The following is a 20,802-nucleotide window of genomic DNA, read 5'->3' on the forward strand; positions in this document are numbered from 1 at the left end:
AGGTAGCAGGTACTAGGTACCAATGTTTTTAAATAATACCCATAAAATTTCATTAATAAAAGGTGCTATTTGTACTGTTGGATTATTTGGGAGGAAAAATTAAACTTTTATTTCTCAAAAAATTGTCAGAGGGGGCACTTTCCCCCCACAATTACGCCACTGGGTGTTTCGTTATTCTAAAAATGTCTAAACGCCAAGATTTAAGTTTTAAATAGAAACACGAGTTATTAAAATCATATGACGTGATTCCAAAAATTAGTTTACGTGATGCCGCAGCTCATTTAAACGTTTCTCATGGCATATTAAATACATTTTTAGCGTATTTTTCCGTATTTTTCATTTTTTTTTCGTTGTACAATTCAAATAAATCGCTTATTAGAAATAATCGGATAATTGACACATTTCATTTTGGTCCCAAAGTGTTTCTAATAAGTGGCATCATTATTATTTACTTTTTAATATCTTTAAATATTATTAACAAGTAAAAAAGGAGAAATTGTGTTATATTATATGATAATTTTTTCTAATTTAATTTAAAAATGTTATAAACAGTTTACAAAAATAAAATAATGTGTACCTTTATAAATTAAAATAATCATAATTGGGCCTATCCTACATTTGATCCTGGGCATACCTCTGAATACTGAAACATTTTATTTTATGTATTTGTGGAAGGCACTATACATTACTTTTAATGTAACCAAGTTGACAAATAAATTCGAAACCTATATTTTGTAAATTTATTTATAGAATTTGAAAATCCCCCACCCTTGGAAATGAATAATTTTTTTATTGGGAGAGGGGGGCTAATTTCGTGTAACTCCACCAAGTTGACCGACTTAATCGGAATCAACTGCATGCAATCAAATAAAAATTAAAATTAGCACCAACTTTCAATCATGAATGGCGTTAATAAGATTGTTCTCATGCATATTCTCAAAGAACTAGAACGAGATGAACAAATCATTCGCAAAGAAAAATAAAAGGATTATAGTTCACAGTATTTTTACAGCTAGGCCTAATAAGGGACGTTTAAAAATTTAATTATGAAACACTTCATCGATGATGAATATACATTTTAAAACTATTTTAGATTGATAAAATGTTAATTTTATTTTGTTTATTTGCCATTGCAAAACATATTTTTAGATATAAATAAATAAGCAAATAGTTTGTGTGTTGCATTAAAAAAATAAATGCTTAGCCTGGAGTATTATTATGTTTGTAAAATATCTACGACCGGTTTCGAATTAAAAATTCATCGTCAGTTATATAGTGTGACCCCACTAAGACAGTGGTGGCAACGGGCGGGCCCTTCGTCTCTTCTATATGGCCCGCATTAAATTCCTAGAAAATTAATTTCCTAAGAAATTTCCTTGAATATCAAGTCAATATTTTGTATTTTTAGCCCCCTGGACCTTTTTTAATTTATGAATGTTGCCCCAGGTTCCAAAGTGGTTGCCAACCACTGCACTAAGACGTAGGTACCACTAAATATTTCATTTTTATGATTTGTATTGAAATAGGATTTTTGGGGAGCAGATCCGGATTGACCCGGTGAGTTACCGAGCAAAACTCGGTGGGCCGCAACAATTTTTGGCCTTTTAAATAGTGAGAGGCCGCCAACAGAAAATATTAATAGTTTAAAGTTGAAGATTAGTGCACCTATTGAAATATGCGATTAAAAAAATTTGGATAAGGGCCGCCAGTTAGTAAATGGGCCGGTAACTTACAGAAAACTCGGTGGGCCGAATTTGTCCAATCCGGCCTTGTTGGGGAGTGAAAGGAATTACCAAAATATACAATTTCAAATGTTTGACCCGGACGATTCGTACATGTGCAATACAACTTACTTTTTTTTAAACGACACCATTTTTTAACATTTTTTTAAAAACAATTTTCTTAAAAAAGTTTTTTTCTAATTATAAAATTGACAAAGTTGTAGTAAGTTGAAATTTAATATTTACGAATAATCTGGCTTTGACGAAATTTTAATTATGTTCAACTTAATGCTTGAAAATTAAAATATCTCTGATATTATAGGTACCTGTTTGTAGATAGATAAAATATAAAACAACACCTATTTTTGATCGTAGTTTACTCTCATTTTTGTCATTCATGTTTCCGAAATAAGATAACTAAATATTGAAAGTAATGAAAATTACAAAAATTTACACACTATGAATTTTAAATTTATTTATTTACAATTAAAGTTTTATCTTATAAATTCTTGGAAGGTACGAAGACTTTGTGGGCCATGGAATTATTCCATAAGTACTAATCATTCAATTAGGAAAAATGTAATATAAATATGGTTGAACTATGATGGCGTTGTGTGCTGGGAATCTTGATGTAAATATGTACATATTTTCCCGCAGGCTAACTAAGCTAATATTCTAACAGTAATTGTAATTGATTTACTAGAAAATCTGAATATCTTCTACTTGTCCCGTCTATTTTCCGTCGATTGTCTATTTGTCCCGTCATAAAACTAAGGACTTCAAAGTTTTCCACTAATTAACCCACACCATACATTTATATTCCTGATTGTATGAAAGTTAGCTCCTCGAGATTATTGTGGATTTGTATTGTCCCAAAATCTTTGCTTTTGTTTATTCATTATATCATTAATGGTATAGGTAATTATTTATAAATTTAGACTCATCAGTTTTTTAATTAAAAATATCAGAGATAATATTTTATTTTCAAGTATTTCGTTGAACGTAGTTAACATTTTGCTGAAACCAGATTATTTGTAAATATTACAACATATTACAACTTTGCCAATTTTTTATTAGAAAAAACTTTTCATACAATCATTTTTTTTTAATATATAATCTACAGGAATATGTAGAAAAAAATGGTGTTATCATTTACAAAGTCAATGAAATATTATAGTCAATATATGTATATACTTGACGATGAATTTTTATTCGAAACCGGTGGTATTTTATAAATTTAATAATACTCTAGGTTGTCATTTGTTTATTTATTTATGTATATATTTAAGAGTATAAATCATTTAATAATTTTTAATTTTTATTTAATTTTTTTATTATTTTATATTTTTAGAGCTCTAACTACTGTTGTAAAGTTTCCTACAACACTAAAAGAAAAACTGTCAGTAACTTTGAGGTAGGTATTTATTAAAATATTTATTTGTCAAAATCTAAATGAGTGAATTGGAATCACTAATTATTTTTTTTTAATATAGTGTTGTTCTTTTACACGAGGTTTTTTCGATTAACATTATATTAAACATAATATTTTCTTTAAATATAATACCCTTGAAATGTTTATGACTATGGTCGTATAACGATGGATAGATGGTAACAAGTCCGCAAAGTTTTTCATCTTCATCTTTTTTCGTAAAATTGATATTATTGAGGAAAGAAGGAGAAAAAACTGTCAAAAAATAACATTTTAAAAAAATTAACATTTTTTCAGTCGTTAAGACCACGTTGTTGCATTGCATTTGTCCTAGAACCAATCACTGTGACTGTCCACACGCAGCAGACGCGATGGTATCGTAAAAAAAAAACCGTAAAAACCCATGAATACACCACTACGTGTGATGGACGCAGCAGAAACTGCATGCAGCCGCTGCCGCAGTCTGCCGCAGGAACGAAACCATACGTTTAAGGCGACATGTCCCGCAGGCCTAAGATCAGTGGTGGATCCAGGATTTTCTTTTGGGCGGGTTTTGAAAAATGTTTTCCATCGGGATATTTTTTATTACATTGTGGTCTGTGATTTATAATGAATTAAGATACTAGTAAGTAATACAATACATTAAATTAAATCTAAGACTAGTCATTTTTTGTATGAATAAAAATACAAATTATATATATTTATATTATTCCTTATATTTTTAAAAATAAAATCTTTTTCAGAATTCATACAATTATAGATGAAAATGAAAATTAAAAAATGTATATTTTTCCTGATTTGGGGGGGGGGTACCTTCCCCCACACCCGTGGATTCACCATTACCTAAGATATCCGCTGATCGTGGATCTCACTGCCTGCACGAAAGCCACAAGCATGACCCTCTCCATTGTCTCTTCGTGCCCCGGCCACACGGCCTCAAGGGTGTATTTGAGGGAGGATTATAACATGATAATAAATTCAATAATATGTCAAATTGATCACGGATATCAATTTTTGTTTATCTTCTTTTATCATAACATTTTTGGTTGTGGAACGAATATTATATTCTACGGATATTACTACGGTTATAGACATTTGCAACTATAACCGAGATATTTATCAGATAATATAAAGTAATTTAAATTAACCCTTTTTATACCACATATTTACTAGTTAGTCATTTGTTGGTGCATTTATGCATATTGTATATTTTTGTATTTATTAGAGCTATATAAGTCTTTAATAATTTTACTCGCCTATTTTTTTTTTTTTACAATATAATATCTGGTACTTTTTGTTGTGCATAGGTATTTAGTCAATTTTTCGTGCACAAATGCATACATATTTGTGTATTTTATAGAGCTAGAACTTTAGCTAAACCCAAATAATAATCATAATAACTGACAATATCAGTCTTGTCCTGACAGTTATTGTGTACGGACGTATCTAATTTTCATCGTATGCAGTTATCACTTATTGACTAATTAGTGTCGTAATTTTTTTCTACGATGCCGTCGTCGTTTAGCCTCGATACACGCGATGGGCAAAAGCCCAGTACTTCCAAAATGAAAACTTCTTTGTGTATAAACAGTGGCGTATTTTTTGGGGGGGGGGGGTGTCCTCCATGTCTTGACACCCCCCGACTTTTTTTAAAAAAAAGTCCTAATATATAGGACATTGGTGTTATCATTTATTTTATAGTAATTTTTTTTTTTTTGTTATAAAATAAATACTATTTTTATATAAACGGCAAAACTGAAATTTATTTGATTAGATTCGATACCACAGAGACTTATCTAAACTTTATCAGGGATATTCAGAAATTATTTGAATTTCACCGGGTCATTACGAATTACGGTAGTAAGAATATTCGCAGGCCGCAGCGAAAACACAGTAACAACGAAAATATTGTGACCGCATGTAGTATATTATTTTAATCTAGTTTACAGTTTATCAGTTTGGAGAATTTCATTATTAATAATACCTTCTAGTATATAGTTGGCTAGTACTATATTTATAATATAGCCTATAGTATTTATAATCAATGATTATACTATTATACTATTATGGTATTATTTGTCAATTTGTCATTTATTTTTTCGTCGACTGTCGTGCTATACGTATCACCGTCCACCACTGACCACTGTACCAGGTAATAACTGAATAATGTAAGTACTTATTTATTCAAAAAAATTAAATAATTATTAACACATTGGAGACGAACGCCATTATAGGACAATTAAATAAAATAATCGGAAAAACATCGATATTCATTATCAATTCAATATACTTTATATATCAACTCCGAATTCAATATAAATAAAATATTGATATAAATCGATTTTTTGTACACACAGTTATGAAAGTTCTTTAGACGTGCAAGCAGTGGTACCAGTTAGAAACGGTGCTCATCTTATCGCAACAACATATTAAAAGTAGTTCTGTCTATGGAGTAACATAACAATAATCACGTTAAACACGGTGTTTGTCTTAAACGCAAGAACAAGATAAAAATAGTTGGTCTCCAATGTGAATAAGAATCAGAAATAACGAATCGATGTGTCATCAACTATTATACAATATTAATATTATTTAAAATTTTTAAAATAATATTTTATTTTTATTATTATTCTAAAATAATACTTCACAATGCAAAATAAACCAGCTGTATCTAAGTTGTTACATTTTACAAAAAAAGTGAAAATGTAATATGTCTTGATTTTGATTTTGATGACTTATATTTGAACTTAAAAAGTATTAATTTTTTAGTGTTGTAAAATTAATAAAAATGGCACAAAAAAAAACAAGAATCAATTACTTCCTTTTTTAAGTTAACGCCTTTGACGCTTTCTATCTCAGAATTTAATTCAACACACAACAACGATACTTCTACAAATAAACGAGCATCCTCGCCAGTAAACTCGACTGACTCGGTCAAAATTTGTCGTACTTTAAGCTTAGATACAAATGACTTAATTAATGTTTCTAAAGTTATTGAAGACACAAACTATAGCAATAATTATGATATTGGGTTTTATACTAACCGTATGTTATCGAATGAAGATATCTTAATTGTCATGACAAGAATTTGGATGCCAGATATATCTTACAAATTTCCACCAAAACTATATACGGTTCAAAATAAACCAAAATATTTAAAGTTCCAGTATTCATAGCTATTAAGATTCCCTTGGTTGGTATACTCGATAAAAGAAAATGGTGCATTTTGTCGAATCTGTGTAGCTTTTTCTCAATCTAATGAAAATAACGGACAAAACTTAGATACATTAGTAAAAAAAAAAAAATATGATAATTGGAGAAATGCAATAATTGATTTCATAGAACATTCTAACAAGGGTTATCATAAAACGTGTGTGTTAAGTTCAGATCATTTTATTGATTATATAAAACATCCTGGGAAGTCTATAACGTGCAAAATAGAAACTGGAAGAGCTGAGCAAATTAGAAAAAATCGAAAAACCATATCTCCAATAATTCAAACAGTAATATTATGTGGTAGACAAAATATTCCGCTCAGAGGACATCGAGATTCCGGGAAACTTATTGTTGAACAAGAAAATGACAAGTTAATCCAAAACCAGGGAAATCTTAGAGAAATATTAAGATATAGAGCCCAAGAAGATGACCATTTGAAATCATATTTGGAAGCTGAAGGAACAATAAAATATACAAGTGCAACACTTCAAAATTAAATTATTGAATCCTTCAATAAAATTATTTTAAATAAAATTATAACAAACATAAATTCCCAAAATGTATTACAATACTTGTTGATGAAGCGGCCGACATTAGTGGAATCGAACAAGTATCTTTATATGCACGCTACTTAGATGTTGAAAATATGATTATCAAGGAAGAATTTCTTCAGTTAGTGCCAACGACTGTAACCTCTGTCTAACGGTAGCTACCTTAACATTTATGCTCAAAATTCACAATTAGTCGCACAAATCTCTAATGATCTTTCTTGGATTCACCTTTTATCTCTCAAATTATCTGAATTTCTAATTAACTCCCCTACCTTACTATTTCCTTTCTCCTCTTCAACTCTTCAAAACTTAATCGAATCTTCGGTACATTCCCTCATTTCAATTCCTAAACTCAGTATAACTCCTTAAGCACTCTTTTATATATTATTTTTCCTATAACGGCTCCTCGTAATTACAATTCTTCTCCTGCTATAATATCTTACAATGGAACGTCAGAAGTCTTCCAGCTCGAATTACTCCACTACAGAAATTACATGCTCACTACAAATGTTTTATCACTATACTTTCTGAAACATGGTTATTTACCTCTCGTGCCTTTAACATTCCTCAATTTAATATCTTTAGATGTGATCGTCCGGACGGTTATGCTGGTTCTGTTATCGCGGTCCACAACTCCTTAAAATCTAGAACAATTGTTCTTGACCCTGTTATAAAAAATTGTTTTAATGATAAAAAAGTCAACATTGTTGGTGTTGAATTATTAAAGTCCACTCATTTTCCCTCTCTTTCTATATGGTCTTGCTACATCCCATATGTTAATTATATTCCCGTTGATCTATGGCAACTACTATTTAAATTGATTTCTCTGTCTTCCCTCCTGTGTGGGGACTTTAATTTCTTCCATCCTTCTTGGGGCACATCATTTTCTTCTTCCGAGGTACTCATATTTATGATACTGTCAATTCTCTTGGGATATGCATTCTAAATAACGGCAGCTGTACTCGTATTGGACGTCCAGGCTCGAATGATTCGGCCTAAGACTTATCTTTTTCTTCGCCTGATCTGGTTTGGAACACAAGTTGGATTACCCTGGATGATCCTAATGGCAATGACCACATTCCTATCCTTATCATCATCAAATCCTCTCACAATCCTCACTCTCCTATTTCTAGCCAATCCGCAGTATCCTCTTCTACCAACACCCTATCCTTAAATCTTATTAAAGCTAATTGGCCATCATTTTCACTTCATGTTCAAAATAGCATCTCTTCATTACAAGATACATCCTCAAATATTTCCTATTCTACTTTCATCAATATTATAAGCCATGCATCGAGTATCTCTATTCCTGTTAAAAAAAAACCAATTCAAAAATCTATCCTCCTTCCCCTCCTTGGTGGAATTCTTATTGTACTGAGGCTTGTAAAAACAAACTATTCGGTTAAGACAGACTCGTGTAGTGCGACATTCGACTAATAATGATGCAAGTTTGAATCAAGCTGCTTTCTGTTACGATATGAATGGTTAGTTCTATATTCACCGATCGTATTAAAAATTTTCAAAATACACATCAATGTTGAATCTTGCCATTCAGTAAAATCTATCAAGTACATATGTAAATATATACATATTTTGTCCTAAACTCATTTTTAAACTGACCGAGTTTCGCTGGCTTTCTCGGTATTAATCTAATATCATTAATAAAAGTTTTTATAAATATTATTCCTGAACCACTTGATTTGTTATTCATGATTAACATTACAATATATTACTGTCATTATTATTATTACAAAAATCCACGGTACTCTGGCTTTTTGGTCTCGATCCGTAATGTAGATATATGTCCAAGTCGGCCATATAATTTTTATTGAACTGTCACCATGGGCGGTTACAGGAGAGTACTAGGGGCAAGTGTCACCCCTGATGGAAAAAAATAATATTAAAAATAAAGTATATTTAGAAGAACTAAATAATAGATTATAAAAATAAATATTAACAATTTTAGTACATTATTGTATCCATTTTGGTGGGGAGGGGTTAAGCTCCTCCAAAGAGCGTCTTAAGCAAGTTTTACTGTAGTTTGCAATTTAATTATTCAATCAAATTCAATATTAAATTCACAACCAATTTAAATTAAACAAAAGATTTCCAATGAAAATATAAATTCAAAACTCACATTCTCAAGACAAAATAAATCGAATAATAATTTCAACTAACAAATTGATAATGGTCAAAACAATATTAATATATACCGCTAACTTAAAAAGTTTCGCTTAAACTACAGCAAGCATTAACGATTCTACAACAAGCTAAGCTAGTCTTTATTGAAATAGAAGGTATAATACAAATCGAATACTTAATAGCTATTAGTAAATACATTACGACCATTCATATTAACTCTGCTTCAAGTATCTCAATCGTTTCTGCATATTTTTAAGTACACAAAATAACGTTGACGCCATAGTGAAAAACTATAAAAGTATATGTATTAATCACAACACATTTTTCATAAGGGATTTAGTCAACCCATCAAAAAAATTATTTTTTCAAACGTATATATAATAATAAAAAATTACTCCTTAATTAAGGATTTTAAGTAGGAGATTAAGGATTTTAAGTAAGGAGATTAAGTATTTTAAGAATTGGGTGTTAGAATCACATCGCTAAGTTACGCACTTAAATCTACACATTCTTTTGAAAGTTTTACATACGTTACAAATTTCAGACAGAGGCGGTTTAGACATAATATCAAGAGGTGCACTGCACTCCCAAAAATATAAGATGGATATATTTTTGTACATTTTTGGGAAACTGTTATCTTTAATACTTCATAATAATACATTGTCTATGGACTATGATGATAGTAATATATTATACTTATGGAATCAGGTTGCTATAGTCCATTGATATAGCTGATGTTACAGTCTATAGATGGTATTTTATCAAAGTTTAAGTAATTTATAGTATGGGACACAAAAAAACTGATGAATATACTCGTACATAGTTTAAACTTTAAATATGATATTATTTATTAATATAGGAATAATTATATAAACTATTTTATATGAAAAATTATTAAGAATAAATTTATTTGCCTTAATAAATTGTTATTTTGTTTCATTTTCATTTTCCCCATCAATTTTTAGTTGCGTACCTACCTATAATATATTATTTATGTCAGCCCTAATCTTAACTTCTATTATGGGACAAATGTATAAACCATTTGAAAATATAAATAATACAATTTACTGATTATTCTTTTACCCCCCCTCCCATATTTTTTTCTTTTATAGACGTTAAAAAATAGGAGGGTGCGGTCCCTCTCCCTCTAGCGGGCGCTCTTGGTGGTAGTGGTAGTGTTTAAAATGTAGGTGGGTTGTCTGAATTAACATGTACACTAATATCAATTGTCTCAATCCGCCACTAGTTTCAGAAGATAAATGTGTATCAATTCCAAAGATTTTCAAAAATTATTGAATTTTATCTTAATTAAACATGATGATAAAAATTTCCGAATTTTGCTGCAATACGACTGCGCGCGGTCCTTATCATCGGTACCTTTTTAGGTGTACGATTGCGCGTGCTAAATTATTTTTGCTTCTAAGCAACGTTGCCAAATATACAGATTATAGGTGCATGGTAAATATCCGATTAAGTTCTGATTGTGGTGATCCGTACGTTATTTATTATTTAATATCGCCGATACCAAACTTTCCATCACTAAGAGTAGATAATTTTATTTTAGATTAAACTTTTATCTTTATTGTAAATTCCCTCACATGTACGAATATACCTAAACTATGATCTCGCGTTTTATGTCTATACGTATTTACTGAAATGTCAGTGTGTTCGTGTTTTAGCTGTCAACGTATATTTTTCGCATTGTTAACATTTTATAATTAATTTTTTAGAATGGAAAATGAAATTTTCATAATAAGTTCAGAAAGGGGGAGTAATTTGTTAGTGGAGAAGAAACACAAATTTCGACACATCAGACAGCGGGCAGATGGAAATAACAGATGGAGGTACTGTAAAAAACAGTGTACTTTTACAGTCTTAATGAAAAGTGACAATAAAATAATGATAGAAATTGCTGGTGAGCATAACCACTTAGTAGATTTTATTCAAAAAATCAAAAGGCAAGTTCTAAGGGAATACTGTAAACGTAAAGCTACAATTTCCATAGCTACCCGGCCAATAAAAATAATTAGAAGTCAACTTATGAATAGCGTGAGTACCGAATTAGAATAAAATGATATAAAATCAATTAGAAAGGCTATGCATATTCAACGAAAGAAATACTTTCCTCCTTATCCTTCATTTTTAGAAGTTGCCATTACGTAACTGAACGAATTTCAAAATGAAGATTTTTTAATGTTTAGTGAGAAAAAATTTATACATTTGATGATTGCACTTTTATTTTCTTAACAACTGAAGAGAATCTTCAATGTTAGACAAGTTACACAGATATATTTACAGATGGAACATTCGAGTATGCTCCAAAATTTTTTTTGCAATTATACACAATTCATGGCTATAAAAACGGTGTTTACGTACTTTTGGTATACTTTTTTTTAAAGGATAAATTTAAAAACACATACATAAATGTACGGAAATATTTAATTAATATATGTGAAAAGCAATCACTACTTTTTAAAATTTAAATATTACACATTGATTTTGAAATTGGTGCTATTCAAGCAACAGAAGAAGTTTTTCCGAATGTCAAAATTAAAACATGCAGTTTTCACTTAGGACAAGCTTGGTGGCGCAAAGTAAGCTGAATCAATATGAATATTTTTAGAAATAATTATTCAAAATTAATTTTCAGATTAATGGCAATTCAAAGCTAAGAATGGCTTACAAAGATCAAAAGAACAATTTACAATTATGGCTTAAATCATTTTTTTGGACTTTCTTTCATCGCTCCAGATGACGTGGAGGATGTTATTGTAGAGCTTATAAGTACGTGTCCAAATATTACAGATGGAAAACTTTTTTTTTGACTATGTTTTGGAGACGTATATTGAACCTGGTTATTTATTTCCACCTAACTTTATGGGCTGAAACGCCATCACTAAATCCTAGGTATATATTTACTAATAAGCCAAAAAAAAATATTGTTTACTATATTCATACATTTTCAGAACTACAAACGGGGCTAAAGTTTCCATAGAACATATAACACTCAGTTTACTAGTACTCATCCTCCGACATCTGTTGTTATAAGTACGCTTATGAAAACTCAAGCAGAAACCGTAACTAAATTATTAACCATTTCCAAAGGAAAAAATCAAGCCAAAATCAAAGGAAGAACTAAAGATAATCGAATTTGTGAGTAAACAACATGAAGAATATCTAAAAAATAAAACACCAGGTATCAGGACTTTAAAATTTAAATTTTTTTCGATATCTATTCGAATATTTTATATAATTTTATTATAACGATTTTTTTATTGAGGTAGACTGAGTGTGAATATAAAGTATCTGTTATTTTTTGTCACTATTTGTACTATTTGTAACTTTTTGTACTATTTAACCTAACAACATATACGACAAATAACAAATTTTTTATAATTTTTTTAATAATAATAATTATTTTAAGTTTTATTAATAAATTGGCAACGTCGCATCCAATTTCATCAATCTTACGCTTTTGAATAGTCAAAAGCATGTTCTTTGTTATTCCGGCACCGCGCGCAATCGTACTCCACCGCCGAATTTAAATTACTGATGGTATACCAAATTGTTTTATATACAAACAAAACGGACATATTTTTTCTACATGCAAGTACAATACAGAAAAAAAAAAATACACAAATTACCTCTCTTGATTAAATAGCCTCATCTTTTCGTTCATCTAACATCCAGTTGAACACAGAAAACCGAATGGAACCAGACTTTATTGTTCCCAATACCAAAGGGCCAATAATTAATTACATCTTAGACAGGACTTATTTTAAGGATTTTATTCAAATACGCATTTTTTAGTAAAGGGGACCTGGAACCGATAAACCCCGGGACCATCAAAAGTTCTCGTCGGTCCTGATTTTTGGTATTCAGTTTAGTGAACAACATTAAGTACTAAGTAGACATAAAAAAGTATAAATTTATACATTTTAGGAAAAGATTGCCATTTTGACGACATGGGTTATTTGTTCCAAAAAAACTAAACTAAAACAATTTATCCAACTATACCTATAAAATGTTTTTAATAATATTTATAATTATAATTATACTCACAAATCTAGGTATTTTAATCGAAAAAATATTAAGAGGCGATGATTTTGGGCCAACTCCATGGAGCTCCAATTAACATTATTTTATATGAATATTATGATAATAGAACTATTTGATTCGAGATATGAGCGTGGATTGGCCATTAGGAATGACTATATCTCAAAAGTGTATAAAATATGTTTTTTAATTATGTAAATTAAATAAATTATATAATAATTTTGAATAGTGTTTTAATTTTTAAAAGTATAACACTATAACTAAAATGATTTGAAATATTCATTACATGAGTAAATTAGTAATAATAAAATATTGTATATTTTAGATTTTGATTATCATCGTAGTTCGGAAAATTCGTAATGTAGTCGGCAATGCGATAACGACACACACAAATGTAATTTTACTACTCACACAATCGCAAAGTCTAAATGTACGAGTACATGTAGTATAAAATGGCTAAATACTATTGCTTAAAACGTGCTATGCTCCAACAACCCTGATGCTCGTTTTACCTCGTAAACTAGTAAAAAACATTTCCAACTTAAATAATTTGTTATAATATATACGAATCATAAAAATTATATAGTAGTCTCCATTCCTATTCAGAGATGATTTCGACACATGCCGAATAAATTTGACAATATCTACATATTTTATGCCGCGTGGCATAATTTCCGCTGTATCTAATTGTGTATTAATATACAGACACTATAAGCCAACAGCTAGGAATACGCAAATAATATCGATGTTGACATGGTGATAAAAAATATTATCATAATATTTTCATGTAGATAATTTTCTAAGTAACTCTGTGCTATACATATATATAAAAGTGGGAATTAACTAGTTAAAAAGCAAATTTTATTAACTATTTTTTTATTTAACTATTTTTTTTTATTTTTTTAACTAGTTAGTTTATTTGGCAGTTGAAATAACTTAACTTTTCAGTTGATTTAAAAATGGTCAGATTCAATTTAAAAAAATTTGAAATTTCTTATTTATACGTAAATATTAATGTAAAATTAAATAATCATGTAAAGTAGAATAGTCGCATACATTGTATATTAGTGGTCATACTAGATTTTGTAGTTTGGGGGCCCACCTTTGGGTATTGAGTTCTAGCCGCGGATACAGAATGTTATATGTCATGTATTTTTCAAACACTTCGACGCCACTGCTGTATATTATGATAAAAAATTCAATAAAATTGTTTATTATAATTTAGGAAATTATATATTTTAAAGAACGCAGTCACTTTTTATGTGATAATTTATACATACTAATTAAAAAAAATAAATTACCTTTGCATATATATATATATATATATATATTAAACAGTGTGTAAATGCTAACTGAAAACACAATATCTTTGCGTAAAGACCAATGTAATTTCAATTCTGTTTTTTTAGTTGGTTTTTATTACATAAAAATACACATTATAATGATCTTCATTTTTTTTTTAACTTAATTAGGCAGGTGCATGCACAGTACAACTTTTTTTTTCTTAAACGGAAACTACATTAGAAAATAAAAAATAAAATAAACTACATTACATTACAATTCGCTACATTAGAAACTATTGGAATGAATGGAATGTATTAAAAATTAATAAAAAATTTAATTCTTATTTCAGTTAAGTTTATTTAATTTCTAAATAATTTAACGTAAAAATTGTTCAAATATTTGACTAAATCTATCCTAGATCCATTTAATGTAGCGATAAAGAAAATAAATAAATAAATAATAATAAAGAGCACTTTTATAAATTAGATACCTACTGGCAATTATTTATAATATATAAATTATTTTATTTTAAAAACGACATTAATTCAGCAATATGGTAGTGATGTAAAGCTTAGATAAATAATAACGTAGCATTAAGACAATATAAATACATACACATACACTCACACAGAAAATCAAATATTCTTATTTCAGTTATGTAAAGTTTTTGAATATATTTTGTTTCAGTTACTAAAGAATAAATAAAAAATATACATTAAATATATACAAAATATATTTGAAATCAATACATGAATAGCTTTACAATTAAAATAAGTCCAAAATAAAATGATTTTTCTTTAAAAATATAATAGATAAATTATCTAATAATTAAAATTATCAACAGTTCAAATTATTTAACAAAAGTAACTCTCAATGGGTTCATTGACATATTTTTCCATTTGTTGGATAGCTTTGCGAGTTTTTTGTTCAATTTCTTCTAGTTCATCTTCCATCAATTCAGCCAAAAATGGTATTGAATCTGGTAGTAATGGTAAGAAATTTTCTCCTAGTCTCTCTGCAATAACCAATATAGTATCAATGCATACTGATCGGACTTCAGGTAAACGATGTCTAGCTTTAAGCATAATCTGACAGTTTACATCTTTCCATAAGGTGTCATCTGTTACAGCAGCTATTAAATTTGATATACAAGGTATTACATAATGTTGACATACATTGTTATAGTCTTCCAAGTCTACAGCTTCCAAAAGATCAATTAGTGGGTTCATAATAATTTCAAATCGTTCTTTTGTAGTAAAATTTATGGTATCATATTTAAACACATTGGAAAGTGTAGAAACTATAGATTGTATGAGCAATGTTTTTTCTTTTATTGTATTGGTTTTACATTCAGTTAAAATTGAATTAGCAGTGGGTATCAAATTTCCAGCAAATAAAAGATACAAACCTTTAAGCTCACTTGATAACGCATTTAATAACTTGAAATAGATTAATACACAGATATCATTTTTTGCACCATTTTTCCATTCATGAAGTTTATGATAGAATGTACGGAATGTTGATTCTGAACATTTTAATGCTATTTCACTTATTGCAGATATAACTGAACTTTCCACCAAAATTGTTTCTGTACTTTCAGATTCATGAGTAAAACAACAAAAATCTAAAGATTTTAACAGGAATGTGGTAAATTCTTCAGTCATGGCATTTTTAAAACTATTTTTTCCTATGTTCAAAACATATTGGAATGCTGTAAATTTAAGGTTCTTAACAATTTCCATTAAAGTATTACTCAATGCAGGTTCTAAAATTCTTCCCGGAATTTCAGACAATTTTTCACCTAATTGTTGGAATTTGGTTTTTATTATAGATTTGTAGTTATAATTTTCATCGGTTGAATTGTCATCACATGTAGCTGACAATAATGCCAATTCATATATAAGAGGTACCAGATAAGGACTCAAAAAGTTTTTAAGTTCTGATATTATTCTTAATAAACCAGTTAATATACTTGGTAATAAAGCACCATCAGTCATAACACTAATGTCATTCAGTTTATGCAAAACAGAAATAACTGTTGGTATTATCAATGCAAAACTGGAAATTGCTTTAGTTTTTAAGCCAGACACCAACTCTGCAATACATAGTACAAATGTTCCAAGTAATGGTCCAACAGATACCTCTTGCACAGATTTTGTAACTTTCTGTAGGATTCCTTTAAATATATCTACATTTTCATTAATATTTGAACATTTAGTAACTAAAGTAATGGAAATAAGAGCAGTTTGCTGAACATTCAGATCTTCTTTTGTATTAAAGTTTGACATATTTGCTATTTTTGATAGAGGTTCAAGTAATTTTAAAGTTTGCTCTTGGGTCAATGACTTAGATTCTAGTAATCTTTTATTTAGTAAATCCATAGTTCTATGTTGTGTTGACTTAAGAACAACAAAAGTCAAGATGTAATTAATAGCATCGACAAATATATCTAGTGGAAGTAAAGCATTAACTTTATCCAAAATACTATAATATTTGATAGGCATAAAGTTTATAGAATAGTTATTATGACCTTGGCGTTGAACAAACCATAAAGTATTTTTTATTATTTCAGTGAACCCTTCTTTTAATGTAATGTCATTTGTACAATACATTACTTTTGATACAAAATTGTAAGACGATAGTAAGTTAGTTAAAAAAGATACTAAGCAATATTTTAATTTATGCAATTTGTTTGCTGAATAGTGTGAAATGTCAATAAGTGTAGCTTGATCCGAATCTCCTTTTTTAAGTTCAACAAATTTACAGTAATTTAATATACTGTTGCAAGTGTCAAGTAAAACATTTATTGGGCATTCAGCACAGATATCTAGACAAATAGTATTACTAGATACTTTGTTTTTCATATCTATTGTACCAGATATGTATTCTCCGAGTACAAGAACAATAAGCTCCCATAAATAACTGTTAGTATTCAAGGCTTGAACAAGGTATCTTAATAACGTTCCACGTCTATGCTCAGGTATATCTAAAATACTACGAGCAAATACAGATAATGCTTTTCTAGTTACAGTTTGGCCTTCTTTCAATAAAATAGGAATAATAGTATTTAATACTTGACAAGTAATTTTAAACGTATACTCATCATCTTGGCGCATAACAGAATTTCCCATAAATGTGAATATAGTCATTACATGTAAAATAATTTGCTCTGGCACCATTTGAGCACAGTTAGACAACAAAAGTAATGCATGATGTTGTGTTTGTTGATTTTGAGATAAACGCATGGTTGAGACAATTAGTTCTAAGTTGAGGTATTCAGAAATTTTTGATTTTTCTAAATCATTTTTAGTTGTTGTACAACAATTTAGAATACAACTTAAACATAACTGTTTTGTGTATTCTAGTAAACTTGATTGATCTTCAAACTCTAAGCATTTTTTTAGTATATGAAATAAAACAGGAATCAACCGAGTGACATTCTCTAAACTATTTTTATTTTGTATTAACTCCAACAGAGCAATTCCATTTTTCCATCGAACACTATTCGGTGAATCATCATACATTTTTTCAATATGTGAAATGAACATTACACTATCAAAATTAACTTCATGAATAAAACTTTTGATAGAGTCTATAATATCATTATCTTCAACTTTTGCTTGTAAATCAAGTAATGTTTTTATCAAGTTCAATTTAAAATCATCAGACATAGTATTAAACATTTCTGTTGAAAGGGTTTGGACGAAAACTGTTACAGGACTAACTAATTTTCCAGTGCCAAAATTTAATATAGGATTCGTTTCTCTTAAATATTTTTCACATATAGGCCATATTTTATTCCAATCTATAACACTTGGATGAAGTTTATTAAGAGCAAATTTTAAAATGTGCGATTCGGCAACATCAATTTCTGATTTTTTTAATAACTCTAAGCCATGACTTAATGCGCTAAAACATATATTAAATGAGTTTAATGCTGATAAAATGTCAAAAATTTTAAGGCGTAATGCGGAAGATATATCAAAATTGCATGCAGTTTTAAATAGATTATCCAATGTGTTTTTAGCATCAATGTTATCCATTTGAAGTATAAACATCAAAACTAGACGTATTTGGTCACCATCTACTAGAACATCTTGACGTTTAACGAGGATATTTTTTATAAACCACAAGTAGGATGTGTTTGTCTCTTTGTAAGTTTTATTTATTTTTTTAAAACAAGTTATTGCTGTTTTTCGGTACTGTTGTTCATCAGAAGCCAAGCAACACAATAGTGTTGGAATAACAATATTGTCAGGAGTTAATAATATTAAAAATGAAGCATTTTTATTAATAAGAGAGTTAAGAGAGTTACAAATCTGTGTAATTTTAATATTTTCAACCCATAAACTTTCACAATAAACTCGAATACGTTCATCATCACTTGAATACTGTTTGGTAAACATACTATCTTCAATTTCCATATCATTATTTTCAGGTTCTTTAATTATTACATCTACATCCATTTTCTCATCATTTGATGTTTCATGTAAATTAGTGATACACATGGAATCATTATTTTCTAAAATCTGCAAATCTTGTAACAACTTTATTGAATTTTTCCATGATTTTTTATATTTATTTTTAACATTTTTAACTAATTCTTCATACCATGGCTCATGAATAGTTGATTCAATTATAATTTTAACCAATTCAATAGTATAGTCATCTTCTTTTAAATCTATACCATTTATTAAATTTGATATAAATGAACTAATAGATTTTTCTTTCTGTGAAAGTATTATACTATCTCTAATAATAAATAAATAAAATATACTCTTATCGTACATTAAAAGTTTTTTAAAAGCATTTATTTGCAAATCAGAATTTTCAGCCATGTACTTAATACAAGTATCAGATATTTTTACATTAGGCATATTTCTTGATGATTTGTAGATAACACTTATTAATAAAATACAGTTGTAGTATAGTTGCTTGTGTTGGACAAACAATATTTTTTTAATCAAACTTACTAGTAACTTTTCAGTATATGTTATATATTTAGACATAACACCAATAACAATTAAAGAAGAAACTGTGAATGATCTTGTATTGGATTCAAGTCCACTAATTATTGATGGAAGAAATATTGTTATTAAATTATTCTTTGAAATAGAAGATGATTTAAAAGCAGCAACTAAAAGTTTGGCATAAAAATTAGTCCACACTGTTACTAAATTTTCATTTGTTGTATGTTCCTCAACTACTTTGATAATAAGTGAACATACAAGTTTTAATAATCTTGTATCATTGATTGCCTCTGCAATAAAACTTTGTTCATTAATTTGAACACCAGTTTTTCTTGATCTCGTTAACCACCACCATTTTTTAGCAACTTCAGGATTATTTTTAATAGGAATTACTTGAATTAATCTTGTGAATACTTGGGTTGAAACATATGGTAGAGCATAGCCGAGTAAAATATCTGTATTGTATTGCTCAACACTAAATCTATGTACAAGCCATTCAAGGGCATATAATGCTGGTTTTGAGTTGAAGTAAGGAGATAACAAACATAAAAATTCTTCGATCAAACCATCAATTTTCTTATTTTCAGATAAACTCAAAATTGCTCTTTGCTTAGTCTGCCAAGAATGACTAAATAGTGTTGATTTAAATTTAATAAATTTTTCATTTATATCACTTAGATCATTAAGACCTTTCAAACCAACTTCAAAAAATGCTGCCAAATCATGATTCGCTATATCTTTAGGTTGAACAAGAAGTGATGTTTTTTTGTAGCCCAAACTCAAAATAGAAGTCTGAGGTGCACTTAATTTTTGTAATTGTTTTGCAAGAGATGTAGAGGCCATATTCAAAAGCCAATAAAAATATATTAAATTAAAAAAATAATAAAATCACTTACAATTCTAACTCCCCAAAAGATTTAAATATAATTTTGATTTTAGGAGTATAAGCAGACCGATAAATATCTGAAAAAAATAAATTATAACAATCTTAGGAAGTAATAAAATATAGACAGATTTTAATAGATACAACTTATAAAACTACCCACATAAATATTAATGAATATTTTCAAAATATTGTAACTTAATCTTTATTTTTTATTTCTTATTTTCTCTGTAAACAACAAAATATATTCCAAAACAAATTTGTCGTTTGTAAGAAATTCTTTTAGCGAATACATTTTTAATATAATGTTATATTAAAAGCAAGTTTGTTCATAGAAATCAACACTAAACTTTGAAGGTTCCTTGAAAATGGAAGTATAAATTATATTTGATGGTTTCAAGTAGTTCAGTTTTGAAAAAAAGGTGCTTTCTATCTATATTGTATAAAATTACGAAAATACAGGATTCCTTAAAAAAAAAAAATTTGTAATTAATTACTAAAAAGTGCTCTTAAGTCAATATAATATTCTAAGTAAGCATAATTTCACTGA

General features: G+C 28.6%; 1 protein-coding gene and 1 pseudogene across 1 annotated transcript; one reads left to right on the forward strand and one right to left on the reverse strand.

Annotated features, from left to right (window-relative positions):
- Positions 1–11,733: 11,733 nt before the first annotated feature.
- LOC112684387 lies at positions 11,734–12,409 on the forward strand (annotated as a pseudogene).
- A 2,833-nt stretch (positions 12,410–15,242) lies between these two features.
- On the reverse strand, positions 15,243–20,293 carry LOC112684338 (HEAT repeat-containing protein 1). The gene has a single exon (XM_025555797.1). It carries the CDS (start codon positions 20,210–20,212, stop codon positions 15,254–15,256), a length of 4,959 nt encoding a protein of 1,652 aa, XP_025411582.1. The 5' UTR covers positions 20,213–20,293; the 3' UTR covers positions 15,243–15,253.
- Between the last annotated feature and the right edge of the window lie 509 nt (positions 20,294–20,802).

Source organism: Sipha flava, unplaced genomic scaffold (assembly GCF_003268045.1).
Source record: "Sipha flava isolate LNK unplaced genomic scaffold, YSA_version1 249_pilon_pilon, whole genome shotgun sequence".
Taxonomy (NCBI): Eukaryota; Metazoa; Arthropoda; class Insecta; order Hemiptera; family Aphididae; genus Sipha; species Sipha flava.